Below are 23,859 nucleotides of genomic sequence, written 5' to 3' on the forward strand. Positions count from 1 at the left end.
ACGTACCACACGGTGTACCAACAGGGTACTTATCAAGGATCCCCATCACTCCGGCAACAAACTGTTTGTGACCCTCAGGTGAGGCAGACACCTGCGCTGTCATAAAACACGCACAGAGAGCATGAGTAAGTTTTTTCCCTGCAGTAATCAGAACTTCAACATTTGTACATCTGCCTGTCGATCTAGTTTTAACATATTATAATATTCTTCATAACTATTGCACATGTAAATTAGCCATAACCACTTCTACTAAAACCTTTATTGTATTTCATTGTATTCTATTGTATTTTATTTTACTTACACTGTATTGTATTTTTACTTCAATTGAGCACATAAGTACAGTACATGTCACAAAAACATTTTACTGCGAATCCTGTATGAGTATGTGACAAATAAAATCCTTTGAATCTTGAGGGTTAGGGTTAGGACCATGTTCCCCACTTCCATTGTTGACACGGTGTCAGACTCTGACAAAAAGAGAGGACTCAGATGCAGAATGGCAGAAGTAATGTCAGGTTTTATTCATCTGAATTGCAACTCTTCAGACAGAATGATAAAGTAAACTGCTATGAAACTCTATGAGATACAGACAAGACAAACAAGACATAAAACACAGAAGAAACAAAGGACGCTCCCGAAGGAGGAAAGCCTACACTATTTAAAGGTCTAGAACTATGAAAATTAAATAAACAAAAAACACTCTGAAGAGGACAGCACACAGGCTATGAAACTTAACTACTCTAAATAAATAGAAAAGGTACACCAAAAGATGTTCCACAAGGAGGAAAACAAAAGGCTATGAAAAACGATAAACTGAAAATCAAATCCTGACCAGAAAACTATGAAATCAAAATTACTCTTCTCAAGAGGAACAATAACAGAAAATAAAACTTGGCAATACTTAACTTTCAGATATGCAAGACTGTGAACAGGGCTTCAGTACACAACAGGACGACAAAATATTTTGGCAATACAGACAGGGGAAGACAAAGACTTTATACACATGGGGAGGGGAACACAGGTGAAAACAATCAAGGATTAGGAATGACGTCAGACCAGGGACACAAGAGGAAGGGCAAGTGACCTGAAACGAGAAGAGAGTTACTTTTCAAAAATAAAACATGAAATTCACAAGACAAAAAACCCAAGACAGGACATCCCTCACCGCGTGACACGCGGCTGCTCAGAGCTATGGCCATAAGGTCTCTGGTGCCTGTCATGGCGGCAATCCCCGAACTCGGTGGTGGACTTCGGAAGTAAGGGATGCTGTTGAGCTGAAGAAGGAGTTCTATCAAGCCTGCCGGTACTCATCAGGCAGCTGACAGGTACCGGCAGGCAAAGCGCGTGGCAGCACAGGTGGTTGCAGAAGCAAAAACTCAGGTCTGGGAAAAGTTCAGGGAAGCCATGAAGGAGGACTACCGGTCAGCCTCAATGAAATTCTAGCAAACCATCCGGCACCTCAGGAGGGGGAAGCAGTCCTCCACCAACACTGTTTACAGTGGAGGTGGGGAGCTGTTGACCTCGACTGACAACTTTGTCGGGCGGTGGAAGGAATACTTCGAGGATCTCCTCAATCCCACTGGCACGCCTTCCATAGAGGAAGCAGAGGCTAGGGACTCAGAGGTTGACTCATTCATCATTCATGCCGAAGTTACTGAGGTAGTCCGGAAGCTCCTCAGTGGCAAGGCACTGGGGGTGGATAAGATCTGCCCTAAGTACCTCAAGTCTCTTGATGTTGTAGGGCTGACACATCTCTGCAGCATCACCTGGCAGTCGGGGACAGCGCCTCTGGACTGGTAGACTGAGGGGGTGGCCCTATTCAAAAAGGGGGACTAGACGGTGTGTTCCAACTATCGGGGATCACACTCCTCATTCTCTCTGGGAAAGTGTATTTGAGGGTACTGGGGAGGAGAATTTGGCCGATAGTCGAGGATTCAGGAGGAACAATGCCTTTTTCGTCCTGGCCACGGAACACTGGACCAGCTCTATACCCTCCGCAGGGTGCTCAAGGGTTCATGGGAGTTTTCCCAACCAGTCCATATGTGCTTTGTTGACTTGGAGAAAGCATTCGACCGTGTCCCTTGTGGCATTCTGTGGGAGGTGCTCCAGGAGTACGGGGTCGGTCAGACCTGTTCCTAATGCATGTTGGACTCCGGCAGGGCTGCCCTTTGTCACCGGTTCTGTTCATCATTTTTATGAATTTCTAGGCGCAGCCAGGGGCTGGAGGGGTCTGGTTCGGGAGCCACTGGATTTCATCTCTGCTTTTTGCATATGATGTTGTCTTGTTGACTCCTTCGAGCCAGGACCTCCAGCATGACCTGGGGTGGTTTGCAGCCGAATGTGAAGCTGCTGGGATGAGAATCAGCACCTCTAAGTCCGAGACCATGGTTATCGACTGGGAAAAGTTGGCCTGCTCCCTCTGAGTTGGGGGAGGGTTCCTGCCTCAAGGACACCCAGGACACACTGGAAGAGCTGGAGGAAGTGTGAGAGGGAAGTCTGGGTGTCCCTACTCAGACAGCTGCCCCTGCACCCTGGCCTCGGTTAAAGCGGAAGAAGATGGATGGATGGCATTACAACAAACAAACCTATCTACCAAACACTTTAAATACTGATAATGCCTTTAAAATTAAAACAAAACCATATGTGGTGATCAACATTTTATATGTCAGCATTAACATAATGTATTGGTGTGTTAATGACCCCTAACTATTAGCTAGCTAATAATGATAATATTAATAACATTACTATGGGTTCAATAACAGGTTTACCTCTCCACGGTCCTTTCAACTCGAGATAAACCAGCCGCTTCTCCTCTTCCTCCACAAGCAGGAGGATTAAAAAGGACATCAGAAATTCCTGTAGCTCAAACAGATCTGACAGTCAAACTTTACTCTTCTTGTCACTTTTGCGGACCTAGGCTGCATAAATAGTGACGTATGGGTAGGGGTGGGAACATCTGGTGATGCAACCAGGAAATCTTCCGAAGGCTAGACTGTCCCATTTAATAACGGCTGACGCAGCCTCGCAGGTCTCTCCAGCTTTGCGGGCTGCAAAGTCTGGGTCCTGCGAAGGATGCAGACCTTGAATTGAGACACAGCAACTGTGTCTTTACTGTCTCTCAGGAGGTTCATGTCAATGTTACGTGTCATCATGACTCTGGTGGGTTACAGCCACTGCAGCATTCAAGTACTACAAGAAGGCTCAATAGTTGTCTCCCGACTCAGGGGCTGCATCCTTCGAAGGACACACTTGAAGGCCTATTACATCACAACACAGCGTGAAGGCTCCCACAAATGCAGCCTTGCTTTTTGGAATATACAACGCTACGATACTTTGCAGCCTGCTATATCCCAAGATTTGCCTGGGCAGCAGAAATTGTGACGTAAGGGCAGGAACATCTGGTGACACAACCAGGAAATACTCCGAAGGCTTGACCGTCCCATTTATCCCATTTATTTGCACTAGGCTCGATGTGTAGTCGGTCTTCCAGGTGTTACGCTACTGAATTTGCTTTCTAACCCTAACTCTATCTAACCCTTTCCCCCCTTGCCGCCGTAATTAAGCTTTTTTTTTAAACTGATAGTTTGACAACAGACGCTATGATCAACCCAGCACAACAACTCATATTTAACTTTTACCGTAGAGAGAGTTAGGAGAGATCCAATCGGAGACTTTAGCACTCAGAGTTCACAGATATTCAACTTGGACATGTGACTGATGATGCATCAACTAAACAATTACAACAACTGAACAAGTCAATAATCACAGAGACATTGTGTTTTTCATCCGTCACATGTGGAATAACATTAGTCATCTCCCACTTTTCATTAACTGAGACTTTGTGTTGTTCACATGTTGAACAGGAAACAGCCAGAACTGAAAACCCACTGAGCAGGAAGGAACTCTTCAGGATTTCAAAAACTGTTTGTCTCAGTAATGAAATCAGGCCTTGAGTTTGGCAGCTGAACATGGCACTCATGATATGTCTGTCTCACCTCGCTCAGGACCACAGAAGCCCACAGCTGACCTACATGAATCCTCCCATCCTGATTCCCAGGACCCTGTCTCAATAAACCTTAACCCTCCACCTATAGACGGTTTGTTGTGAGCTGGATCGGGTGACAGCCTTCAATCAGCTCCATACGGAGAGAGATCAGGGTTACACCTGAGCATTATGAAGACGGCCTCTGAAATCACAACCAGGTCACTGACACATGAAAGAGGCTCAGTGGGAACAAAACAGCTGATACGCTTAAGGAACCGACGCTTTGTAAAAGTGGAACATTCATGACCTTGTCATCGAGGAGACGACACAGGCTGAGTCTACATGTGAAAATCATGACAGTCGTTATGGAAAATAACGACACAAATGGACTTTGTGATGTCCATGAAGAGACAGAACACTCCAACGCTGAGTCCCTCCTGGACGCACATTAAGAAGTCATTTAGGCTGCGCAATGCATGAAGTGAAAATAAGGAAGTTGCCTACAAGCCCATGACAAAGCCTATGAAAAGATATTGGATAAAGAAATGTATTTATGAGGAGAATTAAGTGCACCCCCCCCCCCAAAAAAAAAAAAATAAAAATAGAAGATTGCAATGAAAAACATGCCAATAAAAGCGGCATTTGCTCGAAAAGCTGCAGAGGTTGTCTGTGATCTTAATCCTGTGCGAATCTGCCATGTCCGTAATTTAGTAAAGTAAAAATTCCACTGCAAATTACCTACCATATTTTGCCAAACACAGAGGTTAAGTGATAGTATTAGTCTCCTACAAATCGGCATCTCTGTGATTTGGGGTCGTTTTTTGTTTTTCTTATGTTTTTTTGTGTTTCCGCACCTTCTTTCTGCCTTTTTCCAGTCGAGAATTATGGAGGCTGGACTGGGAATTATAAATTAAAGTTTTGACAGCACTTTGGGTGTAAATTCAGGAGGCTCATCAGAAGAGCGAAATCTCGAAAGATGATTAGATTGATTACATGCATGGCAGCATGTGGTGAGGAACATTTTTCCATCCTTCAACAGGCTCACCAGTTATTATATATAATATCCATATCTAACTGTTGTGCTGCTCCAGCAAGTGCTCCGGTGTGATCGACCCGGGGGATAATGTCAGTAAATTCAAGTTAAAACACAGAGTTTGCTTATCCTGTGCGAAGCTCTGTGATCCGTCCTGCAGCTTTGTCTCTATACTCTGAATCCACAGCGTCACATTTATCTGTCTGGATGTGTTTCTTATTTATATTCATCATCAGTTTGAGTTTTCAATGACTGACAGTCCTTATCATGCTACAGTCTTTGTGTCTCAACCAGAGGAAAGTCAATGTCTACCAATCATCATCGCATCAGGACCATCACGTTAATCCTGATGTCTCTGAATGACCTGACCCGACATACCGTCAAAGAAAACAGCTGTTTCTGTACACTTATTGTAGTTATTGAAGTTACATATTTGTTGTGCTTATTTAAGTTACTATAGTCATTATAATGAATATATTTATAGTATTTGTCTATTAGTAGTTAGTAATTAGTAGTTAATTCATCATTTAAGGGTTATGGTGATCTAGGTTAGGGTTTCCTCAGTCACAATGTCACATTCAGACTCACTTAGCTTTGAACACATCATAATATATTAATACTTATGACCTGACAGCAGCTACTTTGTAGTCTGCTGCGCGCACAATCAAGCCATAAAAGATCCTTTAACATCTATCACTGATGTGAAATGGGTCATTAAAGCAGCTGATGAGGCTCCTTCACAATAAAAGCCTCCAGTGATGTCACTGTGATGTGACACCTGTGAGTGTTAACGAGGTCACATTATGTATAAAAGACAAAACACAAAGACACAGGCCTACTTACCCAGCACACACACACACACACACACAGACACACCAGAGAATGGGTGGAGCAGCAGGTGGGCGGAGTCCAGGTGTTTTATTAGCAGCTGACAGGTGAGTCTGCAGGTAACTCTGAGGCTTCACTTCACGTTGGAGACACAGCGAAGCATCGACTGTTTGGTGAGTGACACGACGGACTTCACTTTAGATATTGTTTTTAAAGAATAAGTCAAAACTAATTATTTTCTAAAAAAATAATATCATATTGAATTACAAACATTTAAACATATTTACAAAACTCTAAAATGTGAAAAAGGACAAACTTTTTTTAAACATTAAAACATAAAGAAGAGTAAAGATGATTTTGACACACTTTAAAAATGTATTATCACAGTGTTTCCTTTGCAAAAGAGTACTAATAATAATAAAACACTACTGTTTATTACCTATTTTTTGTAGAAAGAATTGTATAGTATCTATATCTATCTAATCTAAAGCTATCATTCTAATATGCCTAAATTATTGATAATAATAATTCTGATAATTGAATAACCACCATTCAAACACTGACCTGTAAAACAACACCTCCTGTTTTAAGCATGTTTAAATTAACACCAGACTGAGTGGAATTACTTTTTACCATTAACTATTTATAATTAGTTTTGATACTTTTCTTGGTCGGGTTAATAAGTACAATACAGGAACAACATGCAGCAGCATTCATACAGCAAGTTTATCAGTCAGTGTGATACAAGTCCACAGAAGAACTTTTGTGTTGATCACGTCAGTCACTCTGTTGAGCGTGTGCTGATGAGAAGGTGTTCTTGTCATCATACATGATTGTTCTGATAGTTCAGGAGATTTGGATGTTTCATCCTTGTGGCCACTGTGGTGCCCAACATAATCACTGAAAATTCTCCATTCAAATGTTGTGTATTCAGGTTTTGACCAAGAGTAAACCCAGTCCTTCCCAATCAGTGGCTCATATTCCAGAATAGTCCTCCAGCAGGGTTGTATAACAGATGCAGGGTAAGAGGGTCTCTGGCATTTCCAGCCCAGGGCCTTTTACTGTGTCACTCTCTCTCTCTCATCCTGTTTCCTGTCATGTCTTCAGCTGCTCTGTCAATAAAGCCAAAAAGCCCAAAAAAATCTGTCGGTTAGGGTTATGTTTTGTCCTTCCAATTGTCATAATTTCAACGATTCATTGTACTCAATTATAGTCCTGGTGGACTTTTAATATTTTATATTTGTAAGGTCTCACTGTCCCTCTAAAAACAGATGAGACAAAAAACATTTGTAAAAGACAGGAAGTAAAAGTTTGCTTCAAACTTGTATAAAAAATTAAACTGACAAAAACTTTAATATATGTCACCTTTCAAACTCACTCAGTGGCTCCATACTCCCTAGACCCTAACTAAACCTCACAGGCCAGCTCCGGGTTTGTCTTGAGGAAATTCACAGGTTAACTTTATGAAATAAATGAAACATTGAACAATTTTACAGCTGTATTTTAGGGTTAGGGTTAGTCATTCATTTTTGAGCTGAATGCCATCGATATGCAACAAACCAAACAAACTGTTAAAGTCCTGAAATCAATCAAAAACAGGCTATATATCACATACACACAGACACACACACGCAGACACATACAAACAGACACACACGCAGACACATACAGACACACACACACAGAGACACACGCACAGACATGCAGACACACACACACAGAGTCACATACACAGCTACATACAAGTTTGTCTGAATTGACTTAAAAAATGTTGTTTAGATTTCAGCCAGTTCTTGTTCTGTTGGCTTTTGAGACTCCTTAAATTAATAAATAAATCAATGAAACAGAACATGTGATGTCATCACTGTTCTTCCATCTCCGCAGACCATGCTCAACTTTCCTCTTCACTTCCTGTTGATGGTGGTTTCCCTCCCCATTGTCATGGCGATGCCTGAGCCCTCCTCTGGGGACTGGGAGCTCCCGTCCATCGACCCTTTTTCACCTCCTCCCTATATGCGCATGGATGAACCTGAACGCAGTTTCAGCCCCATCGGAAACAACATGACGGAGCCGTCAGCCGGGGCCCTGGAGGCCTACTGCCTGATGCTGCAGCAAAGCCCAGGATCCATCACCCCAGACCAGGTCCCCTGGTTCTGTCGCTGCACACAGTGTCAGACAATCAAGGGGCCCAAAGGAGACAGAGGAGACCTCGGACCAACGGGTGAGACATCACACAGAGACACATATGTAGTGAGAGTAAAGACTGCAATTCCGGGACGGACCTGATCCAGGACTGTGTGATGTTCCAGGATATTATCATTGATCTTGATGTGATGAAATTAATTAGAGCTCATGTCTGTCCTGCTCAGGTAGTCCAGGCAGTCCTGGAAGACGAGGGCTGACAGGGTTCAGAGGTCCTCCAGGTTTTGTTGGCAGACAAGGAGTCAAAGGTGAATAACTTCCCATAATCCTCTGCTCTTATCTGTGAATCTGCATCTGTGTTGACTCTGTTGTATGTTCAACATCAGGGCAGAAAGGAGACGAGGGAGAGAAGGGACATCAAGGACCTCAGGGTCTCATGGGACCCAAAGGAGAGCGAGGCTTCAAAGGTAAGTGACAAATCAGTTCCAGGTATCAGGTTGTTTGATGTTACTAGTCCATCATAGTCTCAGATCCAGTTCCTGACATGGGTTTTTGCTGTCCTGAAGGTGCTAAAGGTGAGCAAGGTCTGGATGGACGTCCAGGTGATCAAGGTCCTAAAGGAGACGATGGAGTCTGCATAGAAACCTGTGAGTCCAGCCAGGGTCTCCCAGGACCAGTTGGTGTGCCTGGTCCAGTAGGACCCAGAGGTCCATCTGGTAGTGCAGGAGTGATGGGGCCCAAAGGCATGAAGGGTGACATGGGTGATATGGGTCGCCCTGGTGTCCCTGGATCTGTGGGTGAGAAAGGAGAGCTGGGGCCCCAGGGAGAGTGTAACTGTACAGATGGGATAGATGGGGTTAAAGGGCCGAAGGGGGATAGGGGAGATAAGGGGGAGGAGGGACAAATGGGGCCTGAGGGTCAAACAGGACCACAGGGGGCAAAGGGAAACATGGGGGACATGGGGATGATGGGTCGTCCTGGTCCCTGCATGCCCAGCATCCAGTCCGCCTTCGCTGCAGGGCTGACGTCCAGTTACCCCCCACCAAATGCCCCAGTGGTCTTCACCCACATTCACTACAATGTCCAGGGGAGCTATGACCCCAGCAAGGGGATCTATACCGCCCCAATCAATGGCACCTACCTCTTCAGCTACCACCTCACTGTCTACGAGAGGGTCCTCAAAGTTGGCCTCTTCCTGAACTTCAAACCGTTGGTTAAGACCACAGACACCAAAGTGTTAGGGACCACCTCGCAACAAATCATTGTCCACATGGCCCGTGGGGACCGTGTATGGATCCAGGTGAAGGACAAGGTAACTAATGGCATGTTTGCTGGTTCTGAGTCCAGCAGTACTTTCTCTGGCTTCCTGCTCCACCCAGACACATGTGACATGCCCTTATTGAGAGGACCAATGCCTACAAGTGCCCCCACCGAGGACATGTACAGCTGGGGCGACTGAGTCTTGCACCACCAACCCCCGACTCCACCTGCCAATGGAGAATCCAGGTAGCTTCACTAATAAATAAAATACTCCTGGACATAAATTATTGTAGATAACATTATCCTTAAATGATTTTCCACCAATCAGCCATCAGAGATTCAGTGTGATGATCAGGTTCAGAAACCAGAGACATGAAGACAAGACAACATAACAACACATCACTGACAGCAAACCAGAAGAGTATTTACACCAAAATAATCATCAACATTGACCATCATAACTGTCCCAGCCAAGAGAAGATCCTGAACTTGTGCATCCACCCCAATTCTAAAAGTTTGTCTTCTATGTGAAACAAAAATAATAAAAGTGAGTGTGGCTTTCATAGGACTCCCTAAAATCTCTGTATTCTTCTTTCTTTGTTAACCATCATGGAACAAAGAAGCTCACCATGTGTAGAGACACTGGTGCATAGAGACACATGGGTGTGGAGAATCAACCAGTATCCCTTTAACTGGTGAGCTGTTTGTTAGTATCTGTAAGTTGTTTCCTGGTTCATGTTGTTGTCTCTGTGTTTGGCCCCTCGTCGTCGTACTGTTATGGAGCAGCATGTGTTTGTCATGAGCAGCTGTTGTAATAACATCCTTCTGTTTTCAGCTGATTGTTTATCTTGAGGTCATTTCAGTCTTTGTCTGAACTGGTGTGATTATGCTGAAGTCTTCCGGACAGCAAGTCATCTGATGAACTCCTGCCACTGATCCTACAACAGCTCTGTAAAACGATACACCACCTCACTTTAGATCCACATTGTATCAGCTGGGCGGGGTTTGGACAAGTCTCTCTACTGTGTTCTCCAACAAAGGAACAAAGACAACCTGAGTCTGCAGGTGTGCTAGACTACATCACACCCCAATGAGTTAATCACAGGAGCTTGTTTTCAAACAGATGATACAAAAAAAAAATGCTGATGGACCTTATCTTCATCTGTCAGCTGATCGTCACCTGTCAGCTGATCATGTTTTGATGACTTGAGTGTGAGGTTTATGATATGGTATTTACATCTGTTATTCTTTAGTTTAGAAAAAGAAATGGTTTGTTGGTTTGTGGTCATTCTGTCGCTTCACTTTAGATGAAAAAGAAACAGCTGAATATTCTGTTTCTGAGAGAAATGCAATAAAACATGAAAGAAACGATCAGCTGTTTGTCTGATCGATAAAATGATGGTGATCCAACAGATCGCTGATCTTTGTTTCACATCATCTCGCTGACATCACATCAAGTCATTCTTCTTCTCTTCTTCTTCAATTTTCTTATGGCTCAGGGGATACAGCGGGTCATTTATTAATCCAAAGGTCAATGGTACGAATCAAAGTGTCCTTGGGCAAGATACTGAGCTCAAAACTCCTCCTGATGATGCTTTAGAAAAAAGCTTCTGATAAATGCCCTCAAACATCAATGTAAATGTTCTTCTTCTGCTAGACTCACTCAACAGCACTACCTGGTGGCAGAAGGCTACAGCACATTCATCTACAAAGTCATTATCAACATTAATTACATACAATATCAAATATATAAACATTGTTTGAATGTAAAGGAATAAGGATGGAAATGCAGATGATTGTGTGTCCTGTTGGGTCTCACATTAATATTTATGTCCATGTTAATGTTGGATTCTGTCCAGGTTTTATATTAACAACACACCTACATGATAAATTCACATCAAACGTAAAGAATATACTGTGTAAATCCACATTGATGACAGATTCAATTTGTATTTAAAGTGCTTTTGTTTAACATAACTAGTTTGTTAAATTATATGACCTGACAGAAGAACTATGATGCAGTTACACACTAACTGATTATCAATTGTGTGTGTGTGATTAATTTGTATTGCTCTTAGAAACAAACAGATTCCTTCACGTAAATGAAACTAAATTGTATTTTATTAATATTCTGTATTGATCTATCAGCACAGATAAACACATTGAAATCTTTTTCACCTATTTAATGTTTCACCTCCAATCAGATGATCTCGTCATACTAACAAGCGTTTTTAATTATAACAGAACAACAAATTTCCATTTTTCAACATATCTACAATTACTATGTTCTCAGTGAATGTTTTACTCTGAAGTCTGAAGTCACAAGTTTTAAACTTTTTACAGTTTTCTGATAAAGGAAGAAAATAATAAACTGACAAAATAATAATCAAATTATTAACAACCATTTGTAAGAACTCGTCTGCATCCTGTCAGCAGCATTGTGTAAGACGGGTCCCTAGTCAATTACAGTGACAAACATCCTGGTGATTTCTGACAGTGAAGCAGTTTATCCTGAGGGGGACACTACAGGAAAGTACATCACTGGGCCATGGAAATCCTGAGATCAAACCTGAGGTCCGACTGAAGTCAACCTCATTGTAGTTTATGCCTCTGTGGGAGACTCATCATCATCTCCATAAACAATGCCCTTCAGGTAGGCTCGTTTAAACTCCTCAAACACCATGTCATCTGATTCGCTGCAGGACAAAGAGGGGAGGGGCTCATTAGTCGAGTGTTTATACCCAAAAACTGATATTAGCAGTAGCTTGTTCCGCTCGCCACCATCCTGCCAGTGGAGAAGTGTCGATTTCCAAATGTGACGTGACATGGCGGACAGTTAAGGTGGAACTACTGTCTTTTGGCAACAACTGTCCACACGAGATCTCATGTGACTTTTCTGGCCTTTTATTTTAGTATTGTTTCTCCTTTTTCAACCTCAAGGTCAATATTGTTTTCGCTGCTGACAAAACAACAAATTATCCATGCATTTATATAGAACTAAGCTTTAGAAGCATTCCACCTCAACTGTCCTTGATCGACCCTTCACCACTGTCAGGATGGCAACGAGCAGAACTGCTAACGTGAGTTATTCAAACACTTTCTTTTTAGTAAAGACTGTGTACACAAGCAATGTTCTCAGTGCTGGTGTTCATGTGCAGAGACGACGAGCAAAGTTTCATGTTGTGTCGAGCTTTCTTAGTGTTTTAAAAATAGAGATTTTGATGCTATCGTAAAAGTTCCCGTAGCACTCCCATTGAAAATGAGTTTGACCCGAAAACGAAAATACGGTAAATCTTAAAAGTGCCTCTGTCATCATGATTATGCTTTTACACAAAGGTTTGTCTCATACATGTTCATAAAAAAGCCTAGGTTGCATTTTGGTGAGAGTTTCACTTTAACAGGTGAAATTGGGATGTGTTCTCAGGTAACAGACAGGTGAAACCTGCTGTATCATTTCATGAAAGGAACAATAGCAGAGATGGAGACATCAGTCTGGTACTTTGAAGGACCTGTGTTGAGGTGTAGTTGTCATCAGTGAAGTTAATAAAAGTCACAAAATGTTTTGTTCATTCAGGACTGTGGCTGTGATGACGTCAACTGAATCATTGATTTAATGAAACTGAGCAGTGATCTTACCCCTCCTTGGCTGAAGATCAAACAGAAAATGTGATCAAGAAAAGAAAATAGAAACATGATTATGGTTCAGCTATAATTCAAATCTGATGATTCAGACTCTCTCTGTCAGTGGTGAGCTGTTCTGGACACATTATCGATAAGCTTTCATTAAACATTGTGAGTTTTTATTGATTTATTCTTTGTTCTGATGAACTTCTGAATGAGGAGAGAACTGAGGGTCCTCACAGGTATACACGTGTGCGTGTGTGTGTGAATATATAATCTGTATTGATCAGCAGAATGTTAATCTTCAGGATGTGACTCATCTTGTTGTTGAGATGATAAACAACTGACTGCTGTCAGCGATACACAACAAGCTGCTTAACACAGTCAGCAGTCTTCTCTGTAGCTCACACACACACACACACACACACACACACACACACACACACACACACACACACTCGAGTAATCTGTGTGCAGGCTTGTCAATGAAGAAACAAACTGTAACTGGACTGACACAGGAAGAAGAGGAAGATGAGGTCTGTACCTGGTTCAGGTTTCGGATGCATCAGTCTGAAAGGAAGCTCCAAAGACACCTCGCTGTAACACACACACACACACACACAAACACACTCATTGGTCAGAATGTATTTTCACACATCAACATACACAGACACACAGAACGTGTTTATTAGATGTTACCTGGATCCAATTGTCCTGTCAGAACACAGAGAAACAAAAACATCAGTTTTTATTTTATACATAAGTTCAGTCATATTTAACAACAAAGATATAAAACTCACTGATGATGTCACAGTGCACAGTAATGTCACAGTGGTGTCACATGGTACAGTGATGTCACAGTGATGTCACAGTGATGTCACAGTTATGTCACAGTTATGTCACAGTTATGTCACAGTCTGCCAGATCAAACATGACAGATTTGATTGCATTTGGGGTTTTTGGTGGATAAATAGTTTTGAAGAAGGGCAGAGAATACTGGCAGGAATAGTGAAGCTGAAGTTTCACTGAGCAGAAGTCTCTGACATCAGCTGTCAGCTGAACTCTGGCTCACTCCACTGAGACGGGCCTCCTCACGGTGACTGAGTCACTCATTGCATCCAGAACCTCTTCCCAATCATCACTGGCAGAATGGCAACAAGCGGAACAACGACTGCTAATGTGAGTTATTCAAAAACTTTCTTTTTAGTAAACTCTGTGTACACTCTGTGTAGGAGTCCTCATTCTCCTCGACTTATCCTCTGCGTTTGACACAGTCGACCACTAAATCCTCCTCTTGACTCTGACTGAACACTGCTGACTCTGCTCTAACCTGGTTCACATCATACCTGACAAATCGCACCTTTCAGGTCACATGGAATGGCTCCTTGTCCAAACCCTGCTCTCTGGAAATTGGCGTCCCTCAAGGCTCAGTATTAGAACCGTTTCTGTGTTCACTATATACTAGATCACTAGGCTCTGCAGTCACTCTAGCCCATTTGGTCCCCCGCCCACACACACACACTCACCACAAAAAAAGACCAGCACTGTATGCTGACGACACCCAACGGTTCCTATCTTTCTCCTCATCCTCCTCTAACAGCCAAGTTGTGATGCTCATCTCTGAATGTCTGCATCATCTCTGCTTGGACACCTGCTCATCACCTCAAACTCAGCCTTAGTAAACCTGAATTCCTCTTCATCCCGGGAAAAGACTGGCCTCACATGGACGTGTCAGTCACTGTTGAGGATGTCATGGAATCGCCTTCATCAACGGTGAGGAACCTGGACATAATCCTCGGACTGTCCTGCACCCCCAACATCACTGCTGTGCCCCGATCCTGCAAATCTGCCCTCTAAAACATCTGCAGGATCCGGTCTTTCCTCACAAAAGACGCAACTCAAATCCTGGTCCAAACACTGGTCATCTCCTGCCTGGTTTACTGCAACTCCCTCTTGGCTGGACTCTCAGCCTATCGTATCCAGAACGCTGCAGCGCACTTCGTTTACATCCATCCATCGTCTGTAACCGCTTCATCCCAAAATCACTCTGTCTTCAGCTAAACACTCGAGACTTACTTGATCAGACTTCACCTTGACCCCACATGGCATGACTCCCTCCCAACCAACCAATTTTTTCTTTTCTCATTATCGATGGTGATATGAAATGTTGATGTAAATGTAACTTCCAGCCTGCAAAGTGGTTCACACTCACCCAGAGGCAATCATCCTCACCACGACCTTATAGGAGACAAGCATCCCCTGCACCTCCTTAAGCACCTCCTGCTTCACTCTGAGACAAACACAGAGAGACAGTTCCACACATTTAGTCTCTATCAGCAAGGGAGAGTTATCATCTGAGTGTCTCGGTGTGTCTCACATGCTCGATGATGCCAGGTTGGTGTCTTCGTGTTTGAGTCGTCCATCAAGAGCAAGTCCCCTTCTGTCCTTGTTGTGAGCTAGCAGAGGATAGAGAGTGTAGTCCTTCTTCAGACTGGTACCGGAGGGGACAGAGTCACTGCAAACAAATGAATAATTGGTCATTTATTGTATCTCAGATCGACATTGTGTTCATATTTCCCTCATCTGAAATTAAACCCTAAACCACTGTATGACCAACTTGCTGACAGGCGCCATACAAAATAAATACAACTGTCAGTTATAAGACAAAGAAAATAAAAATAATTCACTGTCATCACTAAATTATATTATCAAATATACAAAACAGGAAGTCATTTATTCAGCTAAAGTGACAAAATCAGGTTTAACAGAGGGTGGACTCACTTTGTCTCCTCTTTAGCCACGGATTTGACGTATTTATCATTGGAATAAAGAACAACATTGGTCACCTGTTCAACTAAACACAGACAAAAAGACCTAAATTAATAACAGATTAAACGATAGATTAAACAGACAAATATATACAGATATTTATTACATAAATAAACAGACATGTTTGTTTTCCTGTGATGACGAAAGCTGATGTGTCAGAAACAACACAAGAACACACCTGAAACACTGATGTCTTTGATATTCCTGCTGGACGAGTTAGTGATTTCTACATTCACTGGGACAGGTTCACCATGGTAAAACGTCTGCAGAAAGACATTTACATTTAGAACACTTATCAGAAACTTTGTCTGACACTGGTGTCGACCAGCACATCAGGAACAGTTTGGGGTTCAGTATCTTGCCTAGGGACACCTCGACATGCAGACCAGGGGTATCAAACCAGTAACCTTCCGATAACAAGATGCTGGCTCTACCCCTGAGCCACAGCCGACTCAGTTCAGAGAGATGGACAGATAGACAGACAGCTGGTCTCTCATTGACATTTATCTTCATGTCCCATCCCATCTCTTTGTACACTGACTGATCTAGCCTCTTTGGATAGGCTCAATCTGTCCTATCTCACCTCTTTGGGCAGGCTCAATTTGACATGCAGTGGTTTATCAGACATCAGGAACTCGAAGGTTGTCTCTGCTACTGGAACCAGTTTAGTATTCTCTGGACTGTGTTGGATCTTCCGGATGGTGAGACGGACTGAACTCCTGGAGGGACACAATGTCATGTTTCAAACTATCTATATAATGAAAAACAATATTCAATAATTTCATGACAATCACAGATTACTTATTAAATAAAAACTGACTGCTTGTCGATCTTCTCATCCTGGTTGTCCCCACAGAAAGCTTTCACCTCAAACTCCACAGCACATTTCTGTCAAACACACAGAGACATGAGAAGGTTCACTTAGTGATCTGTATTGGATCTGACACAGTTGTGTTTATTTTACTGACGAGAGATTAAGCAGATGAAAGTGTAAACTGTGTTCAGGACCAGGTTCTGGATGTGTAAACTGTGTTCAGGACCAGGTTCTGGACGTGTTAACCTTGTTCAGGACCAGGTTCTGGATGTGTAAACTGTGTTCAAGACCAGGTTCTTGATGTGTAAACTGTGTTCAGGACCAGGTTCTGGATGTGTAAACTGTGTTCAGGACCAGGTTCTGGATGTGTAAACTGTGTTCAAGACCAGGTTCTGGATGTGTAAACTGTGTTCAGGACCAGGTTCTGGATGTGTCCTCTGACCGCAGGATCATTAATGACATTTGAAAAGGTTCAAGGTTTGACGTCACGGTGACACATCTGAACTGACTCAATGTCCTCGTCACTACTGAAGCTAGTGATGATGATGATGATGATGATGATGAAGGAGATACCTTTCCCACATCAGAGGGTCCAGGCTGCAGAGCAACAGAACACGGCAGGTTGTCTGGAAACTGAAACACAAACAAACTGTTCATGTTAAACATGTTCTACACATTTTCAGTTACATTGCTGCAGGTATGAAGTGTGAGACTTTGTGTTGATGCCTCACGTGTCAGACATCAGTGTTTACTAAGATAATGATCATCCGTATGTCAATTAATTCTTTAATTGATTGGTTCTCCTGAAGAATTGGTTGCAGAACCTTTTCTTTCCAAGTCTAATGAGGAAAGCATCACCACATCAGAAATAACATTAGAGTTTGGATCCGTTGGATCGAGGTGAGGATGTTTTTTCCTCACCTCGAAGAAGAAGGGGAAGGCGTTGTCTCCAAGTTTTCGTAGCAGTTTCTGCTGGATTTTGGTATGAGTCAGCTTCTCTTTGTCCTGCAGCTCAGGGTAAACCTGCCTAGTCACCAGGAACAGGTCCCTCCTGAAAGCCACGCCCATCACATCCATGTCTTGACGGCCGTACCGAAATGTGCACGACAGCATCACGTACACTGAGGACACATCAAGACATCATGTTAACTATGATGACACGTAATCAATGAATAAACCAGCACACCAACCAACAAATCATCCAACCAACCGACACATCATCCATCAAACCAACCAACCAGTGTTGGTTGATGTTTTCTGCTTGTCCTTTGTGTGTATCCCTTTCTGTAAATACTTGTTTAAACCCTTCTATGTGAGGCTACATGACTGTAACATGATGACCACTATAGATTGTGTTGCTTTATCTGCTGATCTATGATCAATAAAGTTTTTTAGAATCATACTGACCTTTTTTTCCTTTAAGCTGCACTGGGTCGATTAAAATAACTCCATCTGAAAGAGGCAGAGAATGATCAGATGTTTCTGAATGAACCAATCATCATCCTGCTGTCTGAAAGAAACCTGACTCACCCACTGGATCCACGGTGTCACAGTGATCCACAAAGTCTCTCTTGGCCATGTAGACGGCCACCTGAAACACAGAGGGGTCACAGGCCTCTTCAGTGCCTTGCTCAAGGAAACTACAGTGGTAGAAACAGAGGAACCTCCCCATGATCCTCTTTGATCTACTGCTATAACCAGAGTCCATCTGTGCAGAACTCACCGACTTGTCCCGGGAAACTTTCTTAAAGACAACATGTTTAGGAGTCATGGTGATGACTGGTGTGATGACCTGCAGCACAGAGAAGAGAATTTAAAACTTCAACATGTTCAAATTAAAATTGGTCTCTAGATGTAAAGAATCCCTTAATGTTGAAAATGTTGAAAAGAAAACTGACCTGAGAGCAGATGTGATGTGTGCCGAGTAGAAAGTGGAAGGCAGCTTTCTAAGCTGATCATGCTCAGAGCTGCATTTATACTGGACACACACACACACACACACACACACACACACAGACACACACACAGACACACACTCACAGAGCCTGGTCAGCAGGGTCATCATTACAGTCTCAACACACACAGATAATCCTGAACAAACAGGAAGATCTGCAGTTCTGCAGGAAGCCTTCACCATCATCATGTGAACCTTCTTCCTCAACCAAAGAACAGATGTTTGATCATCATTAGTTTTCTTTCAAAAACTCTATGATGTGTTTGTTTATCACTCACTGAACCAGTGATTCAAACTTTGTATTTGGACTCCTGGTCTCAGGTTTCAATATCGACTCTTCTCACATACACTGACCTGTTAACTGTGTTGGGCCTGGGCCTTCTCCATGCACATGTCTCAAACAAAGAGAAGGCCTGTAGCTGAAATCAAAAGCCCAAACTACTAGGGCCTTATTGCCATGAGGAACTGCAGAGCAAAAGAACGAAACCAAGGCCCAAAAAGGTGTGAAAAACTGTGACTCAGGCTGACCTGCCCCCAAGACGTTCACCCAGTCCCTATTGACTGTGAGCCCAGAAGCTCTGCCAGGATCAAAGTGACATCACTCCCGGTTTATAGGTCTTGGGGTCCAAGTGAGACCCCTGGTTTCACGGAACCACTGCCACAAGGGTGCAACTTTGAGAAACGTTCTCCATTTTGATTGAGCTAATGTCAGTTCCCTCCTTGCTGGACGAGACAGAGACTGTTTTGTTTTACTTTCGTTTTTGTCTTTGAACATTCGTCATTATTGTTTGGATCCAGGAACGCTGCACAACCCAGTCGTTCCTCCCCGCCTGCAGAAGGAAGAGATTACCTTCAGAAGGAGACGGAACCCCCGAGGTCTAGACCTTCATCAGGTCGATTCGCAGGGTGATCGCTGCCTGCCTTCGTCAACTGTTAGGACGATACAGCTGACCCCGCACTTGCTCCAAAACAAGTTGGAGTTTCAAGTCAGATGGGACATGCTAGTCCCAACGAATGACCCAAGTAAGAGGCTTTTGTTTGGGCAGAAACAGATAGAGAATCCCCCGAGGTCCGTTCATTCCATCAAGTCGACATATCGCTGTGATAAAGCCTGCCGTCAGCGTTGAGGACCCTAAAGCTGACCCCGCTGACACACACCTGCTCGTGCTCCCAAACAAGTTGGGAGTTCCAAGTCAGACGGGACACACGCCAGTCACCATGAGCAACTCAAGTAAGAGGCTTTTGTTTGGGCAGAAACAGTTAGTAAATAGCAGATTTTTCTTTGTTGTGCTTTGTTTTGTTGTGAAAGGACTGCCGAGTCCAATATGGTTTACTGTACTGTGTGCTAACTGTGTTATTGCACTAGCTAGGAGCTCATTCAGGCTAATCCAGCCTGTACAGTTGTGCCGACATGTGTGATTACAGTACGTCATGTTCCGGCTCACATGGTCAGTGTCTTGTCTTTGTTGTCTGCTAAGTATTAACTAAGGTTCCTTTCCTTCGACTAACTCACTCACGCTCACACACACATACACACCTAGATACACGTAGTTTTATGAGCCACCTGTTATAGTCTGAAACTATGCTAACAACACCGCTATACCCTAAGATACTGGGTCTAGTATATCCCCTTTAATGAGTTCAGAGGCGGACTTCTCTCAGTAGCACGAGTACCTTTATGGAACTTTTTTTGGCCTTTGTATCTTTGTAGTCGAAGGGACTTCCTGTTACACACACACACACACACACACACACACACACACACACACACACACACACACATACATATGTTTGGCTTGGTTATGTTTTTGATGTTGCTAGTTGTTGCAAAATGTTGTTTGTTAAAGTAGGTGGTTTGTGTTTTGGAAGAACTCTTTTATAAACACTGTTGATTTTAACTGAGCAGCATCTGTGATTAGTTTGCACAGTCCCATATTATAAAAACAGCTGGCTGAGATGGTCAGTCTTCGGATTCACGCCTTCCCTCTCATCTAATTATTGATATTTTCATAATATTGAAAATTTGACTAATTTTCAGGCTTTGAGACTCAGCAATGGCAGTACCATCTGGCTAGCTGATGTAGTGGAGCGAAGTGCTCTCACTGGGGCGTGTGGTCTGACCAGTGTTTGGAGGTAGACTGGTAGATCGGGCCACAGCAGTGATGTTGGGGGTGCAGGACATCTGCCATCGAGGATTACGCCCAGGTTCCTTGCCACTGATGAAGGTGATTCCGTGACATCTTCGACAGTGAGGTCTATGCAAGGATGAGAGAGAACAGCGCTCTAGAAGGAAGGTTGACAAGAGGCGTGCTCAATTTGCAGCCAGGTAGACTGATCACCCAGCTAAGGGTCCTGACCCCAAAAAGATAGAGTGGGAACATTTCAGGCCTAGTCATAATATTGAAAATTAGGCAATCCCATTCCTCCGACACGTTTTGGCCTGTGTAAAAAGTAGTTTTTAATTCTGGGGGGGGTTCTTATTCCATAAAAAACTGCTGAATTCTCTAACTGTCTAAAAAAACTACTTATTAATGAAAATGGGGATACACTGAAAAAGAAAAAAAAATTGGGGCAGAATGTTAATTTTTATTATATTAACTCTTACTGCCAAAGACAGATGGAGATGGAACCAATGACCAAAATCATTAATAGTTTTCTCAAATAAAGGTTTGAAGTTTAACTTAAGTCGAGGATGGTTTTGGTCACAACCACTCCGAGGTATTTGAGGGACTTTTCAGCCATCTTGAATCGGAATTGAGAATATGACAGATCCTGGGCAAGTTTATTAATTGGGAGCAGCTCACTCCTAGATAAGTTGAGTCTGTACCCAGAGATCCGACCAAACCTCCTCAACACAGACATGATACTCGGAATTCATTCTGTCGGATTCCTGACACACAAAGGTAGATCATCTGCATATAAGGAAACCTTGCTCCCTCTCTCCCCTAAGTTTCCCCTGATAGTCACCAAGGGAGTGTGGAGCAATAGGTAGGGGCTCGATGGAAAGTGTAAATAGTAGGGGGGAGAAGGGGACATTGTGCCACGCTGCAAAGAAAATAATTCAACCTAAAGGTATTATTCTGAACAGAAGCCAATGATGAGACATAAAGGAGGCAGACCCAAGAAATACATTTTCCGCCAAACCCAAACCTCTCCAAGGTAGAAAAAAGTTAATCCTACTCAAACAGTCAAATGCTTTTTCAGCATCTGGGGTTTGGACTAGATGTGTATGTAATATTGAAAAGTCTACAAAGGTTTGAAAATAAAAGTCTATACTTGATAAAAACCTGTTTGATCCTGTGAAATAATTGTGGGAAGTATTCTTTCTCAACATGTGCCCAAAATTTAGCTAATAACTTTGCGTCTACATCCGAAAGACTGAGGGGTCTGTAAGAGCCTGGGTTGAGTGGGCCCTTATCTTGCTTATGCAGAAGGGAGATGCAGGCCTGGGAGGAAGCACGACAAATTAAGTTATATCTTAGGTTGCCAGAAATTAGAGATGTCACACCTAGGATAATATCCTTTGGACCTGATCACTGCAAAGAAATAGCACAATGCAATCATCCTTTAGACAGTCAAGTAGTGAAGGTCTGAGCCTCAGCACTATGAACAGCTCATGTCTGGTGACAGAAGGCGATAACACGCTATTAGGCACCAGACCCATCAGAAATTATATTTCTTTTTCCCCCTCCAGAGGCCACTGTACTCCATAATAAAAAAGAAAGGAGGAAAGTCTCCTCCAGTATGAAATAAACGCATTTCAATACATAATAATACATTGTCCTGGATTCAAATGTCATAGAGGGCCAGTAAATAAAAGTGTGAAAATAACTTAGAAAAAAAACTCCTGGTAAATAAACACTTTCACCCACATAGCAGTAGCCATGATAGCTATCATTGAGGTTACTCTGGTACCATGGCTATGTTAGCATTAAACATTCGGTGGTCCAACGACAACAAGTCAACAACTTGGATCAAGACAGGCTTGTCACATTATTTAGGTAGTGCTATCTTTGTGTGGTAAAACACAGCAGCCAACACTGGCTTGTTGAATTTGTGCCTTATACTGTTGAGGTTCACAGAGAGGACCGCCAGGAAGAATAGACTGTACTCAATCTTGGCCTCACGCAGCTTAGTTTTAGCCATGTTGAAGGCAGCTCAGAGCTTGTCGAACTCGGCGGCGAGATCCGGGAAGATGTGAACCGGCGAATCCCAGTAGAAGAGCAGTCCTTTGCCCTTTGATATGCCAAGGATGCACTTCTTTTCGGTGAAGTAATGCAGCCGTACCAAGATGGGACAAGGGCATTCGCCATTCTTTGGTTTGGGGGTGAAGAACCGGTGGGCTAGGGATAGGGTTCACATCCCCGGTGATTATAGATCACCGGGATCATGAGTGATTATGTGACTATAGTAGGAACTCCTCAGTCTTGTGACTCAAAACGCAACCGGTGGGGGTCGCCAGACAGCAGAGCAAAACCAGATCAGAGCTGTAACACACCGGACACATAGCTGGTGGAAATTGCTGGGTCAAGTTTCACTATTGTTCAAGTGAAACCTGCTCCTTCCATGCTCCCAACAACTTTAGGCCATTCCCCGCCACACATTAACCACTCACAGTGCCATGTCCTGCCACCTGTGATTCCAGATTCTTTGATTCGCCCCTTCCACACACCAGCAAATTGACTGTTCTCACACGCACGACTGATTTTAGTCACACCGTCTCGAATTTTGGTTGCAAAATGTGACCATTTGGTCTGGAGCCCTGCCTAACAGATATGTTGCGCCACATTTAGATTCACACCTGCAGCTCTGTCGTGTTAGAGATGGACTTGATAGGATTAGACACAATGTTTTTTTAAACGTAAAGGATGTCAACTTCCTCTGGTAGACACCTGAAATAATAACATGATCCTGAAAATGAGACAATATGGACCATAAGTATTGATTTTTATGTTGTTGTTCTGACATAATGTGATCAGCTGTGAGTCTCTGCTGAGCTGATAAGAAGCTGTCACTCAGACTCAGCAGTCTGTCTGCTGACGCTCACACACAGACACACACAGACACACACACAGATACACACAATTTACCTTTTCTTCTTCTTCTTCTTCTTCTTCAGGGCATTTATTCACAAAGACTTTTATCTTAGCGTTAGGAATACTCCTAAATGGGAATAAAGGGGATAGTCATTTAGGCTGGGTTAGTGGGTTAGAATTAAGCCCCCCCCAAAAAAAACACGGGCAAAAATGACAAATTAGAAGATTGCGATGAAAAATATGAATTGCTAATAAAAGCGGCATTTGCTCGAAAGGCTGCATCAAACCACTCCCATTAAAATTTGGGAATCGTGTGTTGATCCGAGCCATTTCTTAACAATGTCCAGTATATTGTAT

At 43.1% G+C, this 23,859-nt stretch overlaps 2 protein-coding genes across 6 annotated transcripts; one reads left to right on the plus strand and one right to left on the minus strand.

Annotated features, from left to right (window-relative positions):
• Positions 1 to 5,915: 5,915 nt before the first annotated feature.
• Positions 5,916 to 9,879, plus strand: LOC119009540 (complement C1q and tumor necrosis factor-related protein 9A). The gene is made up of 5 exons (XM_037080908.1): positions 5,916 to 6,019; positions 7,731 to 8,067; positions 8,216 to 8,296; positions 8,375 to 8,455; positions 8,555 to 9,879. The coding sequence occupies exons 2-5, from the start codon at positions 7,734 to 7,736 to the stop codon at positions 9,445 to 9,447; spliced, it is 1,389 nt and encodes a 462-aa protein (XP_036936803.1). The 5' UTR covers positions 5,916 to 6,019; positions 7,731 to 7,733; the 3' UTR covers positions 9,448 to 9,879.
• A 1,482-nt stretch (positions 9,880 to 11,361) lies between these two features.
• Positions 11,362 to 23,629, minus strand: LOC119013625 (S-arrestin-like). Of its 5 annotated transcripts, XM_037088328.1 has the most exons (18): positions 23,557 to 23,629; positions 20,588 to 20,721; positions 20,141 to 20,190; positions 18,236 to 18,304; positions 18,043 to 18,103; positions 17,920 to 17,964; positions 17,434 to 17,633; positions 17,086 to 17,145; positions 16,519 to 16,586; positions 16,282 to 16,417; positions 15,877 to 15,961; positions 15,651 to 15,723; positions 15,247 to 15,384; positions 15,082 to 15,159; positions 13,569 to 13,583; positions 13,414 to 13,466; positions 12,885 to 12,894; positions 11,362 to 11,944 (listed from the first exon to the last, which is right to left on the minus strand). In XM_037088328.1, exons 2-18 carry the CDS (start codon positions 20,646 to 20,648, stop codon positions 11,851 to 11,853), a joined length of 1,296 nt encoding a protein of 431 aa, XP_036944223.1. In that variant the 5' UTR covers positions 20,649 to 20,721; positions 23,557 to 23,629; the 3' UTR covers positions 11,362 to 11,850. The 5 variants fall into 5 exon arrangements, with proteins under 5 accessions (XP_036944223.1, XP_036944232.1, XP_036944253.1 ...); XM_037088337.1 differs by lacking the exon at positions 12,885 to 12,894; XM_037088358.1 differs by lacking the exons at positions 20,141 to 20,190; positions 23,557 to 23,629 and having other exon boundaries at positions 11,365 to 11,944; positions 20,588 to 21,116.
• Positions 23,630 to 23,859: the final 230 nt, after the last annotated feature.

This window comes from Acanthopagrus latus, chromosome 2, assembly GCF_904848185.1.
Source record: "Acanthopagrus latus isolate v.2019 chromosome 2, fAcaLat1.1, whole genome shotgun sequence".
NCBI classification, from domain to species: Eukaryota; Metazoa; Chordata; class Actinopteri; order Spariformes; family Sparidae; genus Acanthopagrus; species Acanthopagrus latus.

Bases quoted from the DNA above. Each gene is read 5' to 3' on its own strand.
- LOC119009540 (XM_037080908.1), top strand. From the start codon at position 7,734: ATGCTCAACTTTCCTCTTCACTTCCTGTTGATGGTGGTTTCCCTCCCC. The intron at 8,068-8,215 runs GTGAGACATCAC...TGTCCTGCTCAG, and splicing joins AGGAGACCTCGGACCAACGG to GTAGTCCAGGCAGTCCTGGA. The intron at 8,297-8,374 runs GTGAATAACTTC...GTTCAACATCAG, and splicing joins TGGCAGACAAGGAGTCAAAG to GGCAGAAAGGAGACGAGGGA.
- LOC119013625 (XM_037088328.1), bottom strand. From the start codon at position 20,648: ATGTCCTGCACCCCCAACATCACTGCTGTGGCCCGATCTACCAGTCTA. The intron at 16,587-17,085 runs GTATCTCCTTCA...TGTGTTTGACAG, and splicing joins GACCCTCTGATGTGGGAAAG to AAATGTGCTGTGGAGTTTGA. The intron at 15,385-15,650 runs GTGAGTCCACCC...ATTTGTTTGCAG, and splicing joins GTGGCTAAAGAGGAGACAAA to TGACTCTGTCCCCTCCGGTA.